General features: G+C 48.3%; 3 protein-coding genes across 3 annotated transcripts; 1 reads left to right on the top strand and 2 right to left on the bottom strand.

Moving 5' to 3' along the window:
• Positions 1–651: 651 nt before the first annotated feature.
• Positions 652–4,704, top strand: LOC109774218 (histidine--tRNA ligase, cytoplasmic). The gene is made up of 6 exons (XM_020332925.4): positions 652–2,097; positions 2,259–2,438; positions 2,667–3,059; positions 3,156–3,437; positions 4,036–4,176; positions 4,253–4,704. The coding sequence occupies exons 1-6, from the start codon at positions 739–741 to the stop codon at positions 4,553–4,555; spliced, it is 2,658 nt and encodes an 885-aa protein (XP_020188514.1). The 5' UTR covers positions 652–738; the 3' UTR covers positions 4,556–4,704.
• A 627-nt stretch (positions 4,705–5,331) lies between these two features.
• LOC109774219 (bifunctional protein FolD 2) lies at positions 5,332–7,868 on the bottom strand. Its single transcript, XM_020332926.3, has 5 exons — positions 7,682–7,868; positions 7,402–7,585; positions 6,088–6,245; positions 5,772–5,984; positions 5,332–5,686 (listed from the first exon to the last, which is right to left on the bottom strand). Exons 1-5 carry the CDS (start codon positions 7,772–7,774, stop codon positions 5,456–5,458), a joined length of 879 nt encoding a protein of 292 aa, XP_020188515.1. The 5' UTR covers positions 7,775–7,868; the 3' UTR covers positions 5,332–5,455.
• A 7,149-nt stretch (positions 7,869–15,017) lies between these two features.
• Positions 15,018–16,879, bottom strand: LOC109774223 (serpin-ZXA). Its single transcript, XM_020332929.4, is given in 2 exon segments — positions 15,018–15,989; positions 16,408–16,879. Coding segments are annotated over 2 exon segments (1,263 nt in total). The 5' UTR covers positions 16,810–16,879; the 3' UTR covers positions 15,018–15,128.
• Positions 16,880–18,553: the final 1,674 nt, after the last annotated feature.

Raw genomic sequence — 18,553 nt, 5'->3', positions numbered from 1 at the left:
GTTGATATTTGTTAAGATTTGATTTGATTTATGTATGAGTAGTGAAAGGGAAGAAAGTTTAGATTTAGTTGAGATTGATTTGAATGGGTTAATTCATGGCATTGTTTTGGGAGACTGCTGATTTGACTGAGTTAATGCACGTGTCAAATAGACCTGCCTAAATTGGTTGCGCTTGAGCGAAAGGACGCATCTAAGATGCTCGATATAAAGGTGTTGGGTTGTAAGGCGAAACTACCAAGGCCCCTTTAGGAGTGGAGATGATAGTGAGGTAGTGACATTGTATTTAAAAACCGGAGGGAGTATAATTTTTTTGCATTAAATATTCGATTTTTCAACATCATTTACCTTTATATTCTCTTATTAACAATCACACGCATGATACATAATAGGATGTGCCAGCGATTTCATGACCAAGATAATTAATTTAAGAGACAATACGTTGTACTACTAATATTTCTGAGAAATAATAGTACTGTATCTGAATTTCCTGAAAATTGTTTATGCTATACTACCACTCTGGTCTTACCTTTTGACAATTCTGTGTACCCCTGCGTGTCTTGGCGGTCACTCTTTTTAACGGCAAAATCTTGGCGGTCACGTTTTTATCATCTTTTTTGACGCCCCATTAATTTTTTGTACCCCTCGTAGACATGCTTGTTTTTGGGTTTTGATTTGACTCAAGCACGTCCACTGGATCACCGTCCCTTTTCCCTCTTGCTCTAGGGTTTTCCATCTGCCATGGCTACTCCCGCCGCCGCCGCCGTGACGCTCGCGGGCAAGGGCGCCGTGCTCACCCCCGCCGCCGTCTACGCGCTCTCCGTCGGCCTCGCCGACCCCGTCATCGACGCCTCCGCGCTCCAGAGGCTCTCCAGCCGCGCCCCCTCCCCGCAGGAGACCCCTGGATCGCTCCGGGACCTGGATTTGGCGCCGCACGAGTCCCGCGCGGCCGCGGCGGTGCTTCTCAACAAGCTCCTCCTGACGGCGAATGACTCCTCCTCCGCGCTCGTCACCGCCGCGACGGCCAACGCCCTCGCCGGGTCGCTCGAGCTCGCAGCGGCGCTGCCACCCGCCACCCGCGACGAGGCCGCCGTCGCCGCGGCGTCCGCGCCGGTGGCCGTCGCCTTCGCCGCATTGATCGACTGCTGCGCCACCCCTCTTGCCCGTGTCGCCGACGCCCTCGCGGCGCTGTCATGTGAGGCCGCGCGGGGGGGCGCCACGGCGTTCGACGTGCCCGCGTCCGGCGACGGCCTCTCCGACAAGGACGAGGCTGATGTGGGCGCTGATATCAAGATGCTCTTATTGGGGTCCAAGCTAGTGGGCAACGGTGGAGACGCCTCTGCGGCCATGTTTGCCAAGGTGCCTGCTGTCAACGGAGCTCTCCGCGAGTCTGTGCGCGCACTGCACAAGAAGGTGAGGGTTGAGCTTAATGCTCCAGTGAAGCTGGGGAAGAGGGATGCTAGTGGAACGGGTGAGGGGAAGGAGGAGGCGTTGGTGGTACTGGCGACACAGCTTGCAAGGTCGTTGAATGCAATGTGCAAACAGAGCGTCGCTCGCGCAAGGTTCTGTGCAGGGAGCATTGCTGAGGCCGAGCTCCGGGAGAAGCTTGCCGGTGGCGTTAATGTTGATGATTTGAAGGGGATGCTCGATAAAGTTATGGTTGATTCAGATGCGGTGTCGGTATTGCGGGAGGTGTACAACTACTTGCTCAAGTTTAGGGACTTCCTTGCATGGGAGGCAGCTGTCGCGATGGCTGTGATTGAAATGGACAGTTCAATTGAGAAGCCTCAAGCTGGTGGGAAGAATGAAGCTGGCAGTTCAGCGGAGAAGGCACAAGCTGGTGGGGAGAAAGTGAAGGGTGACAGGAAAAGCAAGAAGAAAACGTTGGGGAAGGGAACTTCTGCTGTACTCGCTCTGCTTAGGGAGCATGCTACAGATGGAAAAGCCGTTGCTTGTGTGAATTCTGCGTTGATTGCAGATTGGGGAATTGAGCTGTCTCTGTTGTTTGATCCTAAGTGCCCCAAATTGGACTCCCTTGTGGAGAAAGTCAAGGAGATTGTGGAGAGCAATGAAGTAGGAAGATTGCCTAAAATTCCCAAGGTAATTATCATTTTGTTTGCACATTTGGATGCTACATTTATGTTGTCTTGTGTTGTCTTTCTGCTTCAATTGTTTCTGTTGAGTTGATTTCAGAAACATCCTAATAACCAGTCAATTTTTTACTATTTCTCTATCTAAATGCTTATCCTTACTCTCGCTAGGGAACACGTGACTTTGGGAGAGAGCAAATGGCCATAAGGGAGCGCGCGTTTTCAATAATTACAAGTGTATTTAAGATGCACGGTGGTGTTGCACTTGATACCCCTGTATTCGAGTTGAGAGAAACCTTGATGGGCAAATATGGTGAAGACTCCAAGTTGGTATATGACCTTGCTGATCAGGTAAAGTTTTTATGTCTTTTTGTACTTAACGTTAGTAGGAGTGTAGCACACTGGGATACCAGAACTTGTTCAGTTGTCATGTGCTGGTTTGTTATATAAATTATTCAAGCAAGGTTAAGGGGAATTGTTAGTATTCAACAATTTGGTTGGTCCTTTGTCGCAGTATATTCCTTATATTACACTCTTAGTAATATTTTATATGAAGTCTTACCATCGAATAACCTGCAGGGTGGTGAGCTTTGTTCGTTGCGCTATGATCTGACTGTTCCATTTGCCCGTTATGTTGCCATGAATAACATAAGTGCCATCAAGAGATACCAGATAGCCAAAGTATACAGGAGAGATAACCCTTCAAAGGGAAGATATCGAGAATTCTACCAGTGTGACTTCGACATTGCCGGAGTATATGAGCCTATGGAACCAGATTTCGAGGTTGTCAAAGTTTTGACTGAATTACTGGATAAGTTGGATATTGGCGTCTATGAGATAAAGTTAAATCACAGAAAGTTACTTGATGGAATGTTGGAGATCTGTGGTGTGCCTGCTGAGAAATTCAGAACAGTTTGCTCAAGTATTGACAAGCTAGACAAACTAACCTTTGAAGAGGTGAAAAAAGAACTGGTGAGCATCCAAACTCCCTTTTTTGCTTTTATATGTTGATGTAATCTTGATGTTGATATATTTGTCATAGTCCTAATTGTTCTTACGCTGACTTAGGTGGAAGAGAAAGGTGTATCAAATGAAACCGCTGAAAATATTGGCAGTTTAGTGAAGACAAAAGGACCTCCACTAGAAGTTTTGCTAGAGTTGCGAAAGGAGGGCAGCAAGTTCATGGAGAACGAGGGGTCTGTTGTTGCATTAAATGAGCTGGAGATATTATTCAAAGCTCTAGAAAAAGCGAATGCCCTTGACAGGATAAGTTTTGATTTAAGCCTTGCTAGAGGCCTTGATTACTACACTGGTGTGATATATGAAGCTGTGTTCAAGGGCGTCACACAGGTTTGGAATCTTCATTCACATCTGCGCCTCACTTGTTACCTGTGTTCTCACTTAGTCATTTGTTTGCAATCATATTCCTATGTACTAGGCATCGTTTTGTATTGCCAGTGTTTTCTATTAATCACCATTTGAAGATTCGTTGCTTGATATACTGGTTTCTGACATGTACCATCGCATTTATCATCTGAAAGCATATTCTACGTTACCTTTTGTCTGCTGTAACACTACAATTGGTTTACTGTACATTGATTTATATCTGAAAACTTTAATTATGGTTTGGGCTTTGTTTTATAATCCAGTGCTTTCAATCAATCACCTTTTTAAGACCCATTGCTTGACCCATTTGATTCAGAGATCTCAAAGCATATTTTACATTTCCTTTTCCTCATGTACTTCCTCCGCCCCAAAATAAGTGTCTCAACTTTGTACACTAAAGTTAAGACACTTATTTTGGGACGGAGGGAGTACATTATATTTGGCTTACTGTACAATGATCTATATCTGAATTTTCTTCATCGTGTTTAAGCATGGCAAGTACCTTTCCTAACTAAGCGAACAACCTTTTGCTGATTCCTGTGCTCACAATGTTTCTCTATAGGTTGGCTCTATTGCTGCTGGTGGCAGGTACGACAAGCTTGTCGGCATGTTCAGCAACAAGCAAGTCCCTGCTGTTGGCGTCAGCCTTGGAATAGAAAGAGTTTTTGCTATCATGGAGCAACAGGAGAAAGAAAAGAACCAGGTATTTCTTAATGCCCCTATCATTACGTCTTTGTTGCAGCAATGTAGCAAAACTGATCTTGGCCCTTGAATCGCAGGTGATCCGGGCCACCGAGACGGAGGTTTTGGTGTCGATTCTGGGCAAGGACCTCATATTGGCCGCCGAGCTTGTGAACGAGCTGTGGAGTGCTGGGATAAAGGCAGAGTTCAAGCTCACCACCAGGGTGCAGAACCACATAAAGTATGCGACGCAGACAGGCATCCCGTGGATGGTGCTGGTCGGCGAGTCCGAGTTGAGGGACGGGAAGGTGAAACTGAAGGACATTAGGGCTAACCAGGAAGAGGAGGTTCCAAGGAAAGATTTCGTTGAGGTGCTGAAGCAGAGATTATCTAACCCTTAGAGATGAAATCTTCGAAAGATGTAGAATGTGTGTGACTGGGCGATACATCGTTGTTGGTTTTCTTGTGCATCCATTTTGCTGATGCTGAGATGTGTACACAAGACGGTGCGGCTCCTTGATTTAATACTGATGATCACAAATTGTTTGAACTGTTGCCTTGTATGTTGAGTGCTTGGTGGAATGAAATCCCTGAATTCCAAACTTACAGTACTGATAGCTTCGGATCTACTCCCTCCATACCAAAATATTAGACTGCAAATTAGACGTTTTTGCAGTTTAAATTGAACTGCAAAAATGTCTTATATTTTGGTACAGAGGCAGTAGTAATGTTTGCACTTTAAATTGAACTGAAAAAGCGTCTTATATTTTGGTACAGTGGGGATAGGCTACAGGTAAATTGATTGAAAATTGTTTTAGGGTCAGTCAATTCATTTGGGACATCGGATACTGATCCAACGGTCAGCAGCCCTTCTTCAACCCCACCTTCTTCTTTTTCCCCAGCCGAACGTACCACCGGCCAGGCGGCCACCACCGCCAAATCGCCTTATCCACGTGCGGTGCCTTGTGCCCGTGCAAGGGGTTAATCAGCTCCCGTGGTTTCTTCAGGCTTCAGTGTGTGGTTGCTGAGCAGAGAGGTGCTCAGAGGCCACACCTATTCTATCTCGAGCGCATCTGGATTTGCTTCGTCCCTGCCTCGCCAGCGGCGACTGCGTATGTAGGGAAGAGCGCCAGCCAAAGCAGGGTTTTAGTTTGCCAAAAAAAAAGGACACCCCAACTGGTGAGCGACTGAGCGTCGTTTATTGATCTCGAAATAGCGCAAGACATGACAAAATGGGGAACCGATTTTAGTCTAGGCACCCAGTTACAACATCATCCCCACATACCAAATCACGCAGCAAATCAGCTGACTATACCCCTCTTGGCGCCGTCCACCGTGTTCTTCAGCAACATCACCACGGTCATCGGCCCGACGCCTCCGGGGACCGGAGTCAGGTGACCCGCGACCTTGCTCGCCTCCGAGAAATCCACATCGCCAACGAGTCTGTACCCAGACTTCCTGGTTGGGTCGTCGATGGAGTTTGTCCCGACGTCTATGACCGCCGCGCCTGGTTTGATCCAGTCTCCCTTGATCTAACAGCCAAGAGAACACAGCAGTCAGAATTAAGGCAAGCAACACCATAAAATAGGGTGGGCTTATCGCCGCAGAATAATGTACCATCATGGCCTGGCCAGCTGCTGCAATGACAATGTCTGCTTGACGGACAATTGTTTCGGGATTTGGGGTCCGTGAATGCACGATCGACACGGTCGCGTCCGCTTTCAGCAGGAGAAGGGATACTGGTAAACCCACGATGTTGCTACGCCCAACCACAACTGCGTGTTTTCCTTTTACAGTGACGCCACTTCGTGACAGGAGCTCCATGCATCCCTTCATATAAGTGAACAAAGACACGAAGGCAAAGATGTTACAAATGAAAACTGCAGTCAAACCAGTGTTGAGAAATGCCGTGCTCAAGTGTTGCAATCGATACCTTTGGCGTGCAAGGTACGAACAGTGGATCTCTGCCTTTCATTGCGAGCTTGCCAATGTTCAAAGGATGAAAGCCGTCGACATCTTTCTCAATGGAGATCTGGTTTAAGATATTTTCTTCGTTGATATGCTTGGGCAATGGAAGCTGAACAAGAATTCCTGGTGCAAAAGGAAATACTCAATAGAGTCAGTATACAAGCTTTGCTACATGTAGGAATAAGAATTCCAAATATCAGACTGTAGAAGCGTAGAGCCTAGAGCTAGCAAAGCAACATTCTAGCAACGAAGTAAATCATATCAAAATAGTACTTATCTGAAAATTTAAGAAACTGGCAACCACATTTCAAAAAGACAACCTGATCGACCAAAGCTCCATTTTGTGCCCTATAGCTTCATATTTGCTCTCTAAGGAAACTGATGGCTTGTGCCAGAAGCTAGAGATGGTGATCGAAGTCAGGTAACAAATCTCCTATGGCCCAAGAGCATGAGAACAAAACTAACTAGGCACTAACATGAATGCATGATTTACAAGCATGCGCCCAACAGAAATTCCAACCATCAGCGAAGCAATAATTCCCCCAAATAGTAGTCATTGTGCTGATGTGAACTAGGGCATGTCATTCTCTTCACAGGTGACTTGAAATAACTAAAGTCCATGCCTAATCCAGTGAAGCGACCACTTAAAGTTACATTCCCAATCAAAGCTAATCCCTCAGAAACTGGGGAACATAACACACAAGATGATGAGTACTGATGCTATTCTGGGCCAAAATTTTGGGCTCCGCCACGCCTGAAACAACTTAAGAACAACCAAAGTGTATCACCCCGTGAAACAATGTTCCAGTTCAGAATTATATTCCCAATCAAGCAAATCTCTCAGAAATTGGGAAAGAAAACACACATAATGGTGAGTACTGATGCCATTCCGGGCTAAAATTTGGGACCCAGGACGCCTGAAAACAGAGTGTCGCCCAGTAAACAACGTTCCATTTCAAAGGATTGAACTATACACGAATAAACAGGATCAGACTTCTCTATCCTTTCACGCTAAGTCAACTGAAGAGCAAATCCGGCCAGGCAATCCCAAGCAGTAAACGAATGGCATCCCAGCCACAAAGGCGTGATCTCGAGTGCAACCAGGACCGAATTTAACCATCTCCAAATTCATCTGAACAAACCAGCTAGGAATGACTGCATCTACGGCACAAGCAGACTGACACAGGAGTGAATTACAGTGCCAAACGCAGCATCCATGTTCTCCCAGTACCACGAAAGGAAGATTACTGTATATCCGATTCGACTGCGGAGGAGATACCGTGGACGGCGGGGTCGGCGTTGAGGCGGTGGACCTCGGCGACGAGCGCGGCCTCGGAGATGTCCTCGGGGAGGTCGACGTCGAAGGAGCGGATGCCGACCTCGGCGCAGGCCTTGCGCTTCATCTGCACGTACGTCTGCGAGTCCTTCCTGCTCCCCACGATCACCACCGCCAGCCCCGGCACCTGCGACAGAAGGAAAAAATCAGCGTCACGGACATTATCCCAATCCACAGCTGGTCGATTGGTCCAGCTGCGGCGTCGGGTGGGATAGGGGCTCACGATGTTGTGGGCGGACGAGAGCACGGCGACCTCGGCGCCGATCTCGCGCCTGATTTCGGCGGCGATGGCCTTGCCGTCGATGATTTGCGCCATTGGGGTAGCACTAGATTCTCTCTCTCTCTCCTTGCAGCGACGACGACTGAGATTCGAGTGCTGTTTTCTGTTGTTTTTAGGCTAATATACAGTACTCCATCCGTTCCAAAATATAGTGTTTTCTCTATTCCCGTGCTTCAACTTTAACCGTAAATTTAGCCAATGAGACGGATTGTGACGGGAGCAAAAATTATACCAGTAAATTCGTATTCGAAAGAAGTTTTCGATTATATAATTTTTTCTTTCGCCGCAGTCGGTCTCGTTGGTTAAATTTATGGTTAAAGTTGGACCTTAAGAAGCGTGGGCGCACTATATTTTGGAATGAAGGGAGTATATAGTATTCCAGTGGTGTGTGGGTTAGATAATTCTGAGCCTGCTACCTACATGGTTATTTTTAATTGGGCTTTCTGCGTAAATAGGCCCTGGGCCATGCTTCTGTACTGTGTTTCATAAAATAAAATAAAATAAAATAACTAGAACCTAATGCTAAAGTAAATGTAAAGTGCTTTCGATTTGTAATTTTAAAAAATAAAACATATGAAGCATGTGACAGAATATTATACAATACAAAAGCAGAAAAATTTCTCAATTGAAGTTAACAGAATGTTGTTCTTAAAAAATAATATGAAGTGAACCCCATAGATTTGCTGTGAGCGTCCAACGCATATACAACCCATGTATACACCAAAAAACAACGAATTTATTTAGGAAAATGCTTCTTTTAGACCAACTGATTCTCACGTATCATCTGTCTCCTTCCCCTTACTCCATGTGTCCCCGTGGGACAAACACATCGCTTATGCCCTTTTTATCTTATCTTCTCGGCCCAGCTGAGCCTCCCGCCTCCTTCCTTTCGTCCCCTTTGCCCCTCTCTCCCCAAGCACCCCTTCCTTTCGGGGAGCGTTGCCTCTTTCTCCTCGGAGCGCCATCCCCTTCGATGAACTGGTGCTCCCAAGAATCATGCACCTTCCCTCCTTGTTCTCTCTCACTCGGTAGTGGTACTCTTGCACACACTGCTGGTAAGAGGTGCTGGTGAGAGGCGACGAATGCTATGCGAAATCGTCGACCAGTGTTGCTTGAGGGTGATGCAAGCATGTTACCTGCTGCTAGTGTTGCAAGTGGGATCTCGTCGAAGCCGCACGTGTGTCTATCAGTGCTGTAAGGGTGCTCGCCAATGCATGATGGTTGTAGAGGTCGTTGGGGGTTGCAACATTGCTTATTTTGCGGTGGCAACGTGCCCTCACCACGCGTGAACGGTGTTTTGCAGAGGCCCACGTGTTCTGAAACGTCATGCAAACTGGAGGCGACCGCAACATGGTCCATGTTGCAATGGGTGACAAAAGCCACATGTATTTTGCAACGTCATGCAAACTGGAGGTGAGCGCATCGTGGTCCATGTTGCAATGTGTTAGAATAAATTCAAGGCATACCGTCGATCATCCGAGGACCAAGCAATCACACAAGCACGACACCGAGATTTGTTAACGAGGTTCACCGATATGGCTACATCCCCGGGGCCTGACTATGGGCGCTCCTCCCCGTGACACCATCACAATACCACACACCGGCCACCCGGGCGCCGGCACACGCCGCCGGCTCCCCCTTGCGTGCCTGTGCTATTATGTTGGCATATGTTACATCGTGTGTCTATCCCCGCTATATATGAGAGACCTAGGATACAAGTGTCCTACTAGGACACGACTCCATATCATATCTAAACACAATACAACTACAAGTCCAACTGTAACCTACCTTGTACACAATATTCGACACAACTCTAACAAACTTCACCTTGGCGAATATTCTTCACCACCTTGAATTCGTCAATGCGTCAAACTTCCATGTACATTGAACTTGAGCTTATCCCATGAGCACCGCTGCTACTCCAAAGACTCCATGTGACTCCACCTGTAACTTGTAGTCCCTTCTTTTCTTGACCACAGTCAACACGCGAGCAAAATTAAGTTCCTTGTTACTCTAGTCCGTGCTCCCAACTTCCAGAGTATCCGTCAACGCCATCACACACCGATCACTGACCTGCGTGAAAGTGAACAACTCACATATTGGGTGTCACACATAAAAGTTACCTGAACTCAACATCACTGCTCCTTTCTTGACCGCCATGTCTGAAACTTGAAGGAATTTCACCATTGCTTGTAGTCATACCGAGTCAAATTCGCAGTTGTCTCACCACATGTATGACCACTAGAGCCCTGGCCCGTCTCCATGCCCCGTGCATACCACACGCCTCACCGCTATTACCGCGTCGAGCCTCCGCTGTCTCGGTCGAGTCTCAAGGGTCACGAACCCACACCACTCAACCCCCACTGCAGAGTACCACCGATCATCATCGACCGATGACGAGTTTCACGCTTCCATCAGACTACTGGGCTCCAGTCCGAGCTACGTGTCCCTCGCTTTTTCCCCACTGCCGAATAGGCTTCGACTCTCTGTGCACTTACGCCGTAGCCCCTCAATCCAGCTCCACCTTCAACATGACTCCTGTTGGGGAACGTAGCAATAATTCAAAATTTTCCTACGTGTCACCAAGATCAATCTAGGAGATGCTAGCAACGAGAGAGAGGGAGTGCATCTTCATAGCCTTGAAGATCGCTAAGCGGAAGCGTTACAAGAACGCGGTTGATGGAGTCGTACTCACGGCGATTCAAATCGCAGAAGATCCGATCTAGCGCCGAACGGACGGCGCCTCCGCGTTCAACACACGTACAGCCCGGGGACGTCTCCTCCTTCTTGATCCAGCAAGGGGAGAGGAGAAGTTGAGGGAGAACTCCAGCAGCACGACGGCATGGTGGCAATGGAGCTCGTGGTTCTCTGGCAGAGCTTCGCTAAGCACTACGGAGGAGGAGGAGTTGGAGGAGGAGAGGGCTGCGCCTTGTCAGGGGTGCGGCTGCCCTCCCACCCCCTCTATTTATAGGGGCAAGGGAGAGGGGGGCCGGCCCCCTCCAGATGGATCTAGAGGGGGGGCGGCGGCCAAGGGGGGGAGGCTTGCCCCCCAAGCCAAGGGGGGCGCCCCCTTTAGGGTTTCCCCCCCAACCCTAGGCGCATGGGCCCTAGGGGGTTTGGCGCCCAACCCACCTAGGGGCTGGTTCCCCTCTATATTCGGCCCATAGGGCCCTCCGGGGCAGGTGGACCCTCCCGGTGGACCCCCGGAACCCTTTCGGTGGCCCCGGTACAATACCGATATACCCCCGAACACTTCCGGCGACAGAATAAGGACTTCCCATATATAAATCTTCGTCTTCGGACCATTCCGGAACTCCTCGTGACGTCCGAGATCTCATCCGGGACTCCGAACAACCTTCGGTAACCACATACTATTTCCCATAACAACTCTAGCGTCACCGAACCTTAAGTGTGTAGACCCTACGGGTTCGGGAACCATGCAGACATGACCGAGACACCCCTCCGGCCAATAACCAATAGCGGGATCTGGATACCCATATTGGCTCCCACATGTTCCACGATGATCTCATCGGATGAACCACGATGTCGGGGATTCAATCAATCCCGTATACAATTCCCTTTGTCCATTGGTATGTTACTTGCCCGAGATTCGATCGTCGGTATCCCAATACCTCGTTCAATCTCGTTACCGGCAAGTCTCTTTACTCGTTTCGTAACGCATGACCCCGTGGCTAACTCATTAGTCACATTGAGCTCATTATGATGATGCATTACCGAGTGGGCACAGAGATACCTCTCCGTCATACGGAGTGAAAAATCCCAGTCTCGATTCGTGCCAACCCAACAGACACTTTCGGAGATACCTGTAGTGCACCTTTATAGCCACCCAGTTACGTTGTGACGTTTGGTACACCCAAAGCATTCCTACGGTATCCGGGAGTTGCACAATCTCATGGTCTAAGGAAACGATACTTGACATTAGAAAAGCTCTTACAAACGAACTACACGATCTTGTGCTATGCTTAGGATTGGGTCTTGTCCATCACATCATTCTCCTAATGATGTGATCCCGTTATCAATAACATCCAATGTCCATGGTCAGGAAACCATAACCATCTATTGGTCAACGAGCTAGTCAACTAGAGGCTTACTAGGGACATGTTGTGGTCTATGTATTCACACATGTATTACGGTTTCCAGTTAATACAATTATAGCATGAACAATAGACAATTATCATGAACAAGGAAATACAATAATAACCATTTTATTATTGCCTCTAGGGCATATTTCCAACAACTCCATGGTAGATGATCAGTCCACCCACGCGCCTCATCGACTTCAAGCTCCATGTATACACCATCTTGAATCAATCCCGCGCCATAGTCTTGTCGAAGCCGCACAAGCCTCGGGCATGCGCCACGTGTTTCCACGCCCCAGAAGTCGGTCACTATCAGCTTCACGCTCGTATGTCAATGTCGCCGATCCTACCACTGTCTTCTGTTCCAACCGACACACGTCGATCCGTCAGACTATCTAGTCTGACCCAGCCGAACTTGTCCGGCTACATGACACGGTCGAGGCTCCCAAATCGTCTTCCGTGAATTTCCATCCATCACATGATAATTCCGTCTTAGCTGGCTTGGCTTCCCGCAACACCTTCAAGCATCCCTGTCACACCAACAATCTTTCACCCATGTCTGCCATAACCCAAGGTTTCCAGTCCTGTCAAACTTCACCTCAAATCCGGTACCCATTAGCGCCATGATTCTTTGTATGGCTAGCCCTGCGAGAGAAATATATCCAAGCTTCGAGAAATTATGCCATGCAATCCGCGTGCATTTAGCAAAGCCCAAACTCCTTGTAGTACACTTACGCGTGTGCAAGCAGCAATAAACACAATTTGCCCCTCACGAGAGCTCCAGTACTAGTACTCATGCTTCACCAAAAAACCAATGGACTGCTGCCTTGATGTTCTGCTTGCCGTCAGACACAACCCGATGCAAGTGCTACTTGTCAAAGCCTGCCGCTAATTTCAATGTTGTATCGCTGATGGATTATTCTGCCAAATCGATCTGCTCTCGTGCCTCTCTCTGTGTTCTTTTGTTTCCAAAACAAATCACACGTGCACACCACGCAAGGGCTGCCGCCGTGCCTGCAGCTCGCACCTGACCACATCCTAGCCTTGTCGGCCACGCTGCCTGAAGCTACCACAAGCACCCGACCGGCCCGTTGCCAGCCCATCCAAGCGCGCCCTAGATGCCTGCTGCTGTCGCACATTAAGCCGTCGCCGCTTCCAATCGCTAGCACAAGCAAAAATATCTTCACCGCAAGTCGAAACTTTCCGTCGCTACACGTGACCAACTCGACTGCTTCCATGAATTCTTTCGCTTCTCCTCGAGATCAACAATCCAGCAACCTTCAATCAACCTAGCTCTGATACCACTTGTTAGAATAAATCCGAGGCATACCGTCGATCATTCGAGGACCAAACAATCACACGAGCACGACACCAAGATTTGTTAACGAGGTTCACCGATATGGCTACATCCCTGGGGCCTGACTACGGGCGCTCCTCCCCGTGACACCATCACAATACCGCACACCGGCCACCCGGGCGCCGGCACAGGCCGCCGGCACACGCCGCCGGCCCCCCCTTCTGTTCCTGTGCTATTATGTTGGCATAGGTTACATCGTGTGTCTATCCCCGCTATATATGAGAGACCTAGGATACAAGAGTTCTCCTAGGACACGACTCCATATCATATCTAAACACTATACAACTACAAGTCCAACTGTAACCTATCTTGTACACAATATTCGACACAACTCTAACACAACGGGTGACCAAAGGCCCATGTGTTTTGCAACGTCATGCAAGCTGAAGGTGATCGCAACATTTGTCTAAAAAAAAGGTGACCGCAACATGGTCTATGTTGCAACGAGTGACCGCAACATGGTCCAGATTGTGATGGGCGATCAAAGACCCATGTGTTCCCATAGTTGGGGCTCGCACGTCAAAATCCAAAGCTTTGAGCTATTTTTTGAGTATGTTGAGCTCCAAATTTGATTCTTTTTTGTTTGACAGACAACTTCAGTATTGCTTCTGATGCTCTATACATCTTCAAGGTAAATGCATATTTGCACATTTATTTTTGTGTGAATTTACTCTTTCTCTAGATGTTTCAGGATTTTGTCATGAAACATTATTTTTGTTATGAACTTCCCACCACGAGCAGATCACTCTATTTTTTTCCTTCCGAAAATGTATCGTGTTTGTTGAGTTCATATGCTTTTGTGTGCGCCAACACTGTTGGATTATACTACACCTATGGCTTTGCTTGGTTGGAGGGAATTAGTGGCACAAAATGAGAAATTGAGGGGTACGATGTACGAAACATTTAATCCATTTTTTGGTTGGAGGTTAGGGAGTTGAGGAAGCTGGTTGTTACATATCTCTTCTCTGCTCTCTGCATGTTAATTCAGGTGGGATGTTAGATTCCTCCTACTAAGGCTGGTCACAATAGGCAAGAACATAAGCTAGTAACTTACACACTTCCCTAGACTATGTTACTACCTTCATAGTGAGTAGAAACATCTATGTAGTGTCATGCAACGATGTATTTATTAGGTTATAGACTCATTGTTTCTTAGAGTGTGTGATGTTCCGGTAACTTAGCTAGTTACCACAAGCACCTCTCTCTTCATTAAATATGTGCCACATAAGCAAAGTTGTATTGGAGTGTGTGATGTTACTCCTAAGTTCCTCCCATTGTGACCAGCCTAATTCCAACATACAATAAACATGGTTTTGAGACTAAAAACCAACTTCCCATGCCTAATCTCCTGATAAATTCCACCTCTAAACTTCCATTCCCCTTCCTCCATTGTAGCCAAACACGCTGCTAAGGATTTGCATGTGCAGTGTTGCCTGCCTAATGCGTATACAGATACTATTTTGACGCCGTATGAAAAACTGAACGCTCAGCACAAGCTGAATCAGATCAGTAACATTATAACATACAGTACTTGATACTCCCTCCGTTTCAAAATAGATGACTCAACTTTGTACTAAAGTTAGTATAAAACTGAGTACGGAGGGAGTAGTTCCCTTCCTCTTGTCCCTAACATCTTTGTTCAATTCCTTTAACTTGCGAACTAGCTACTGCCACGGCGCCGTCAGTAGGTAGTGAAGCAAGGGTACGTATGGCGGCCTGTGCTAACCCTATTCACCTCGGTGTTTGCTGCGTCTGTAATGTTGTTGCCTAACATGTAACCCCCAGTTACTAGTATCAACGAAAAAAACGAAAAGCAAGGAGCAGAGCAAAAGGACCCATCACCATCAATTCAGATTTCAGAAACAACGTAATACGGTCGATTTAAGTTCAGTATGCAAAAAAGAAATAGCCTGCGCTTGGGATCTCGACGTGATCACTTGCAGGTAGGGTCGAGGACGTGGCCGGCGAACACGATCACCCCTGAGCGCTCCTCCATGATGATGAACGTGAACGGATGGTCAGCGATGAACTCCACATGGTCCGGCATTGGTCCGCCGCCACTCAAGGCCGTCATGACCGCAGCCGCCTCGGTCCCTTCCTCATTCACCTTGATGATCGCCTTGTGCGCAACCTTGGTCAGGAAGGTCGGCCGCCCGTCGTCCTTCTTGTACATGCCTCGCAGGTCGCCGACCTTCCGCGAGAAGGGCAGCGTGAGGCCTAGTCGACGGAGGTCACTCCCAAGGTCCCAGTCCAATGACACCTCGAACTTGGGGAGGTTGATTTGGACTAGCTTGGTTTCCGTGGGCAGGACGCTGTAGAGGTACCCAGGTGCCGCGGTGATCACGTCCACCATGGTGGCCATGCCGTCGCGCTCGTCCGGGAGGAAGACAAACATGGAGAACTGGGTGGCGTCGTCGCCCAGAGGCGTCTTGACGGAGCTGGCCCGTGGGCCACGGTAGATCTTGTAGGGAAGCCCCTCTGGCGCCGGTTCATATTCCCCCTCCGGGCCGTAGGGGAGCTTGAGGACCTTGAAGCCGTCCATGCACGAGATGGACATGGTCTTGAGCTCGTACATGAACGCTGCCTCGACGTGGCTCCCATCAAGCCGGTGGAATTTGCCCGATGACGTGTGGCAAACGTTGAAGGGATTGAGCCAGCTGCCCTTGAAGTAGACCGCGTTGGCGAGCACGAGGTTGGCGTCGGCGGTGATGTCGCTGCGTGAGATCATGGAGTCGATGAGGTTGTTGGTCGCCTTCTTCACCCAGCGGTTGATCGTCTACACTGCTTCCTCCGGCTGAACATACAGTAACCATCAATATGATTTCAGTTCAGTTTATACCAAATGTGCAGAAGTTTACGTGAAACTGTAAACACACGTTTCTTTCACCCAATGGCCAGCTGATTAACATTAATTAGAACATGTTCTCAAAGAAAAAATAAGTTTAGAAGATTGTTTCTAATGATTTGATTAAGATTAATTCGAAGACGTTCTCAAAGAAAAATAAATAAAAATTAGAAGATTGTTGCCTTGTTTGTTAGGATTTGTCATGTCGAAAAAAAATGTTCAACGACATCCCGTTCATGATTGTCCACAGATCCATATTAATTCTACTACAGATTTGCCTCGAGTATTGATCCATATTAATTCTACTAAAGATTTGGCTGGAGTAGGAGGTTAGGGTTCCAGAGCACAAACAATCGCCTCTACTAACCTCATCGATGAAGCTGACGGTGCGGGTCTCGGACTTGTAGGACTTGGCGGCGACCTCCTTGAACGCCTCATTGAGCCCGCCGCGCGAGGCGTCGATCCAGACGCCGCCGCCGAAGAGCACGCGCGGCCCGCCAGAGCCCGCCTTGTCGGCCAGGACGCGGTCGGCGACGAGGCGACCGAAGGCAGCGAGGCCGTCCGCCGTCGGCGCGCCGAGGAAGCTGAGCAGCTGGGCCCGCGTGGCGCCGCCCGCACCCGCGGCCACCAGCGCGAGGCCAGCGTGGATGGATACGGGCGAGAACGCGACGTTCTTAGCGGCGGCGTCCGCGTCCGCGGCCGCGAGGTGCTTGACGAGGCGGAGCGCGAGGGCCGTCTGCCCGTCGCGGACTGGGTCGGCGGCGGCCATCGGGAGCAGGTACGTGCCACGGCGCAAAGTGGACGAACTGTACGGACTGTAGGTTAGGTATATCAATCTTTTCTTTACAACGTGTTTGGTTCGAGGGAATTCAAGATGGGGAATGGGAGTTGAAGAGTGAGGAGATTAAAAGTCCACTGTTTGATTAGAGGGCATGAGAGTTTAAGTGGGAAGGGGAATGGGAGTTGAGGAAGCCAATTCCCACCTATTTCTTCCCAGGGGGTACCCTGTTAATTCATGAGCAGAGTTTTATCCCACGCCAATGCTCACCGTATACCAAACAAGGGAATGGGAGTAAAAATCTACTTCCCATGACTAATCCCTCCATAAACATCCTTGTGCAAACTCCCATTCCCCTGTCCAAGTGTTTACCAAACGGGCTGTGGAATGGTTAGGTACGTGGATCACGCGCGCTTCGCCGCGCCGAGGACAGGTTGCGTTGCTGTCCACTGATGTTTCTTAATATGGGTCTGCTACGTGGTGGGGCTATACTATCAGTTTTGTCCGTGTTTACGAGCATGGAGTTTCTTAGCTCAGGTTCAAATGAGCATGAATGAACAGTAAAATAAAAAACTATGTAGAAAAAAAATCTGAATTGTTTTGTGGCTACCATTAAGAAATGTTTTGAGAGCTTGCCAGTTTTCATCATGGTATCACATTTGTGAAAGTCATGGCAACAAAAGCAAAATTAATGCTCCAAAGATGCAACTTTCCAAAGCTTTTTGAAGCGCCGATTTTATATTTTTTGCCACGACTTCCACAGATGTGATATGATAATGAAAACTTGCAAGCACTCAAAACATTTATTTATGTTTGCCAAAAAACAAAAATAAAATAGATGTCATCAGTGAATCATAAATTAAGGACGCCGATAACTGCCACACGTATGGTGTATCGGGTGGTTGTGCCGCACGCCCTGTGTGGTACGGAGACGATCCCACCCGCACTACCGCGTCCGGACGCACGCAGTCACAGGCCGCACGTCCGGTGTGTGGCAAAATCGCCCACACGTCCGGGCAAACGACCGCGCTGCCCGCACGACCCAGCATGCCAGTCATCCCGGCCTCCTTTCGATCCCCAGGCCGACCCGCCGCCGTCTTCTCCTACCTCTCGATCCCCTACCTCCATCATGGCAACCAGAGAAAATCCATAGCGCCTTCCCACCACTAACCACCCCCAACCCCGCCCTCCCAAGACGACCAGCTAAAAACAGGTGAATCTCCGATCTCCTTCTGTTTCTTGTCCTTTTTCTGGCTAGAAATTTGAAATTGCAAATTTGCCAACGAAGATGGCGACTGGATCCACGCTATCGGGGCAAAACACCCCACGGATTTGTGTGTATTCGCATTTGCCAACCAACATACGTCACATCTGCCATGTACTATGCTAGAGTTGAGCTAAGATTCTTGGTTGGCTTGGTGCGAGTAGTTGGTAATGAAGGATGCATAGGAATCACTAAAAATAGGGAGAGAAAGGAGAAATTTGGCATATGGAGGTAGGAAAAATAATTGCCACTTGTGTCTAACATCAGTTGCCACCTATCGTTGCCGTTAACTGCCACCATGTTATCTTGTTGCTTGCCATCCTATTTTAGTGGCTGTTGCCATCGCTTCAAAATGATAGCTGGCACCCAGATTTCAGAAAAGAGAGTAGATGTGCATGTCCTACTTGCCATGATGTGTTGGTTGCCTATGCAGGAAATGTGATAAGATTGCCGTGTTATCTTCTACGTGCA

This window comes from Aegilops tauschii, chromosome 1 (assembly GCF_002575655.3).
Source record: "Aegilops tauschii subsp. strangulata cultivar AL8/78 chromosome 1, Aet v6.0, whole genome shotgun sequence".
Taxonomy (NCBI): Eukaryota; Viridiplantae; Streptophyta; class Magnoliopsida; order Poales; family Poaceae; genus Aegilops; species Aegilops tauschii.
This window is presented reverse-complemented; position numbering and strand designations above follow the sequence as displayed.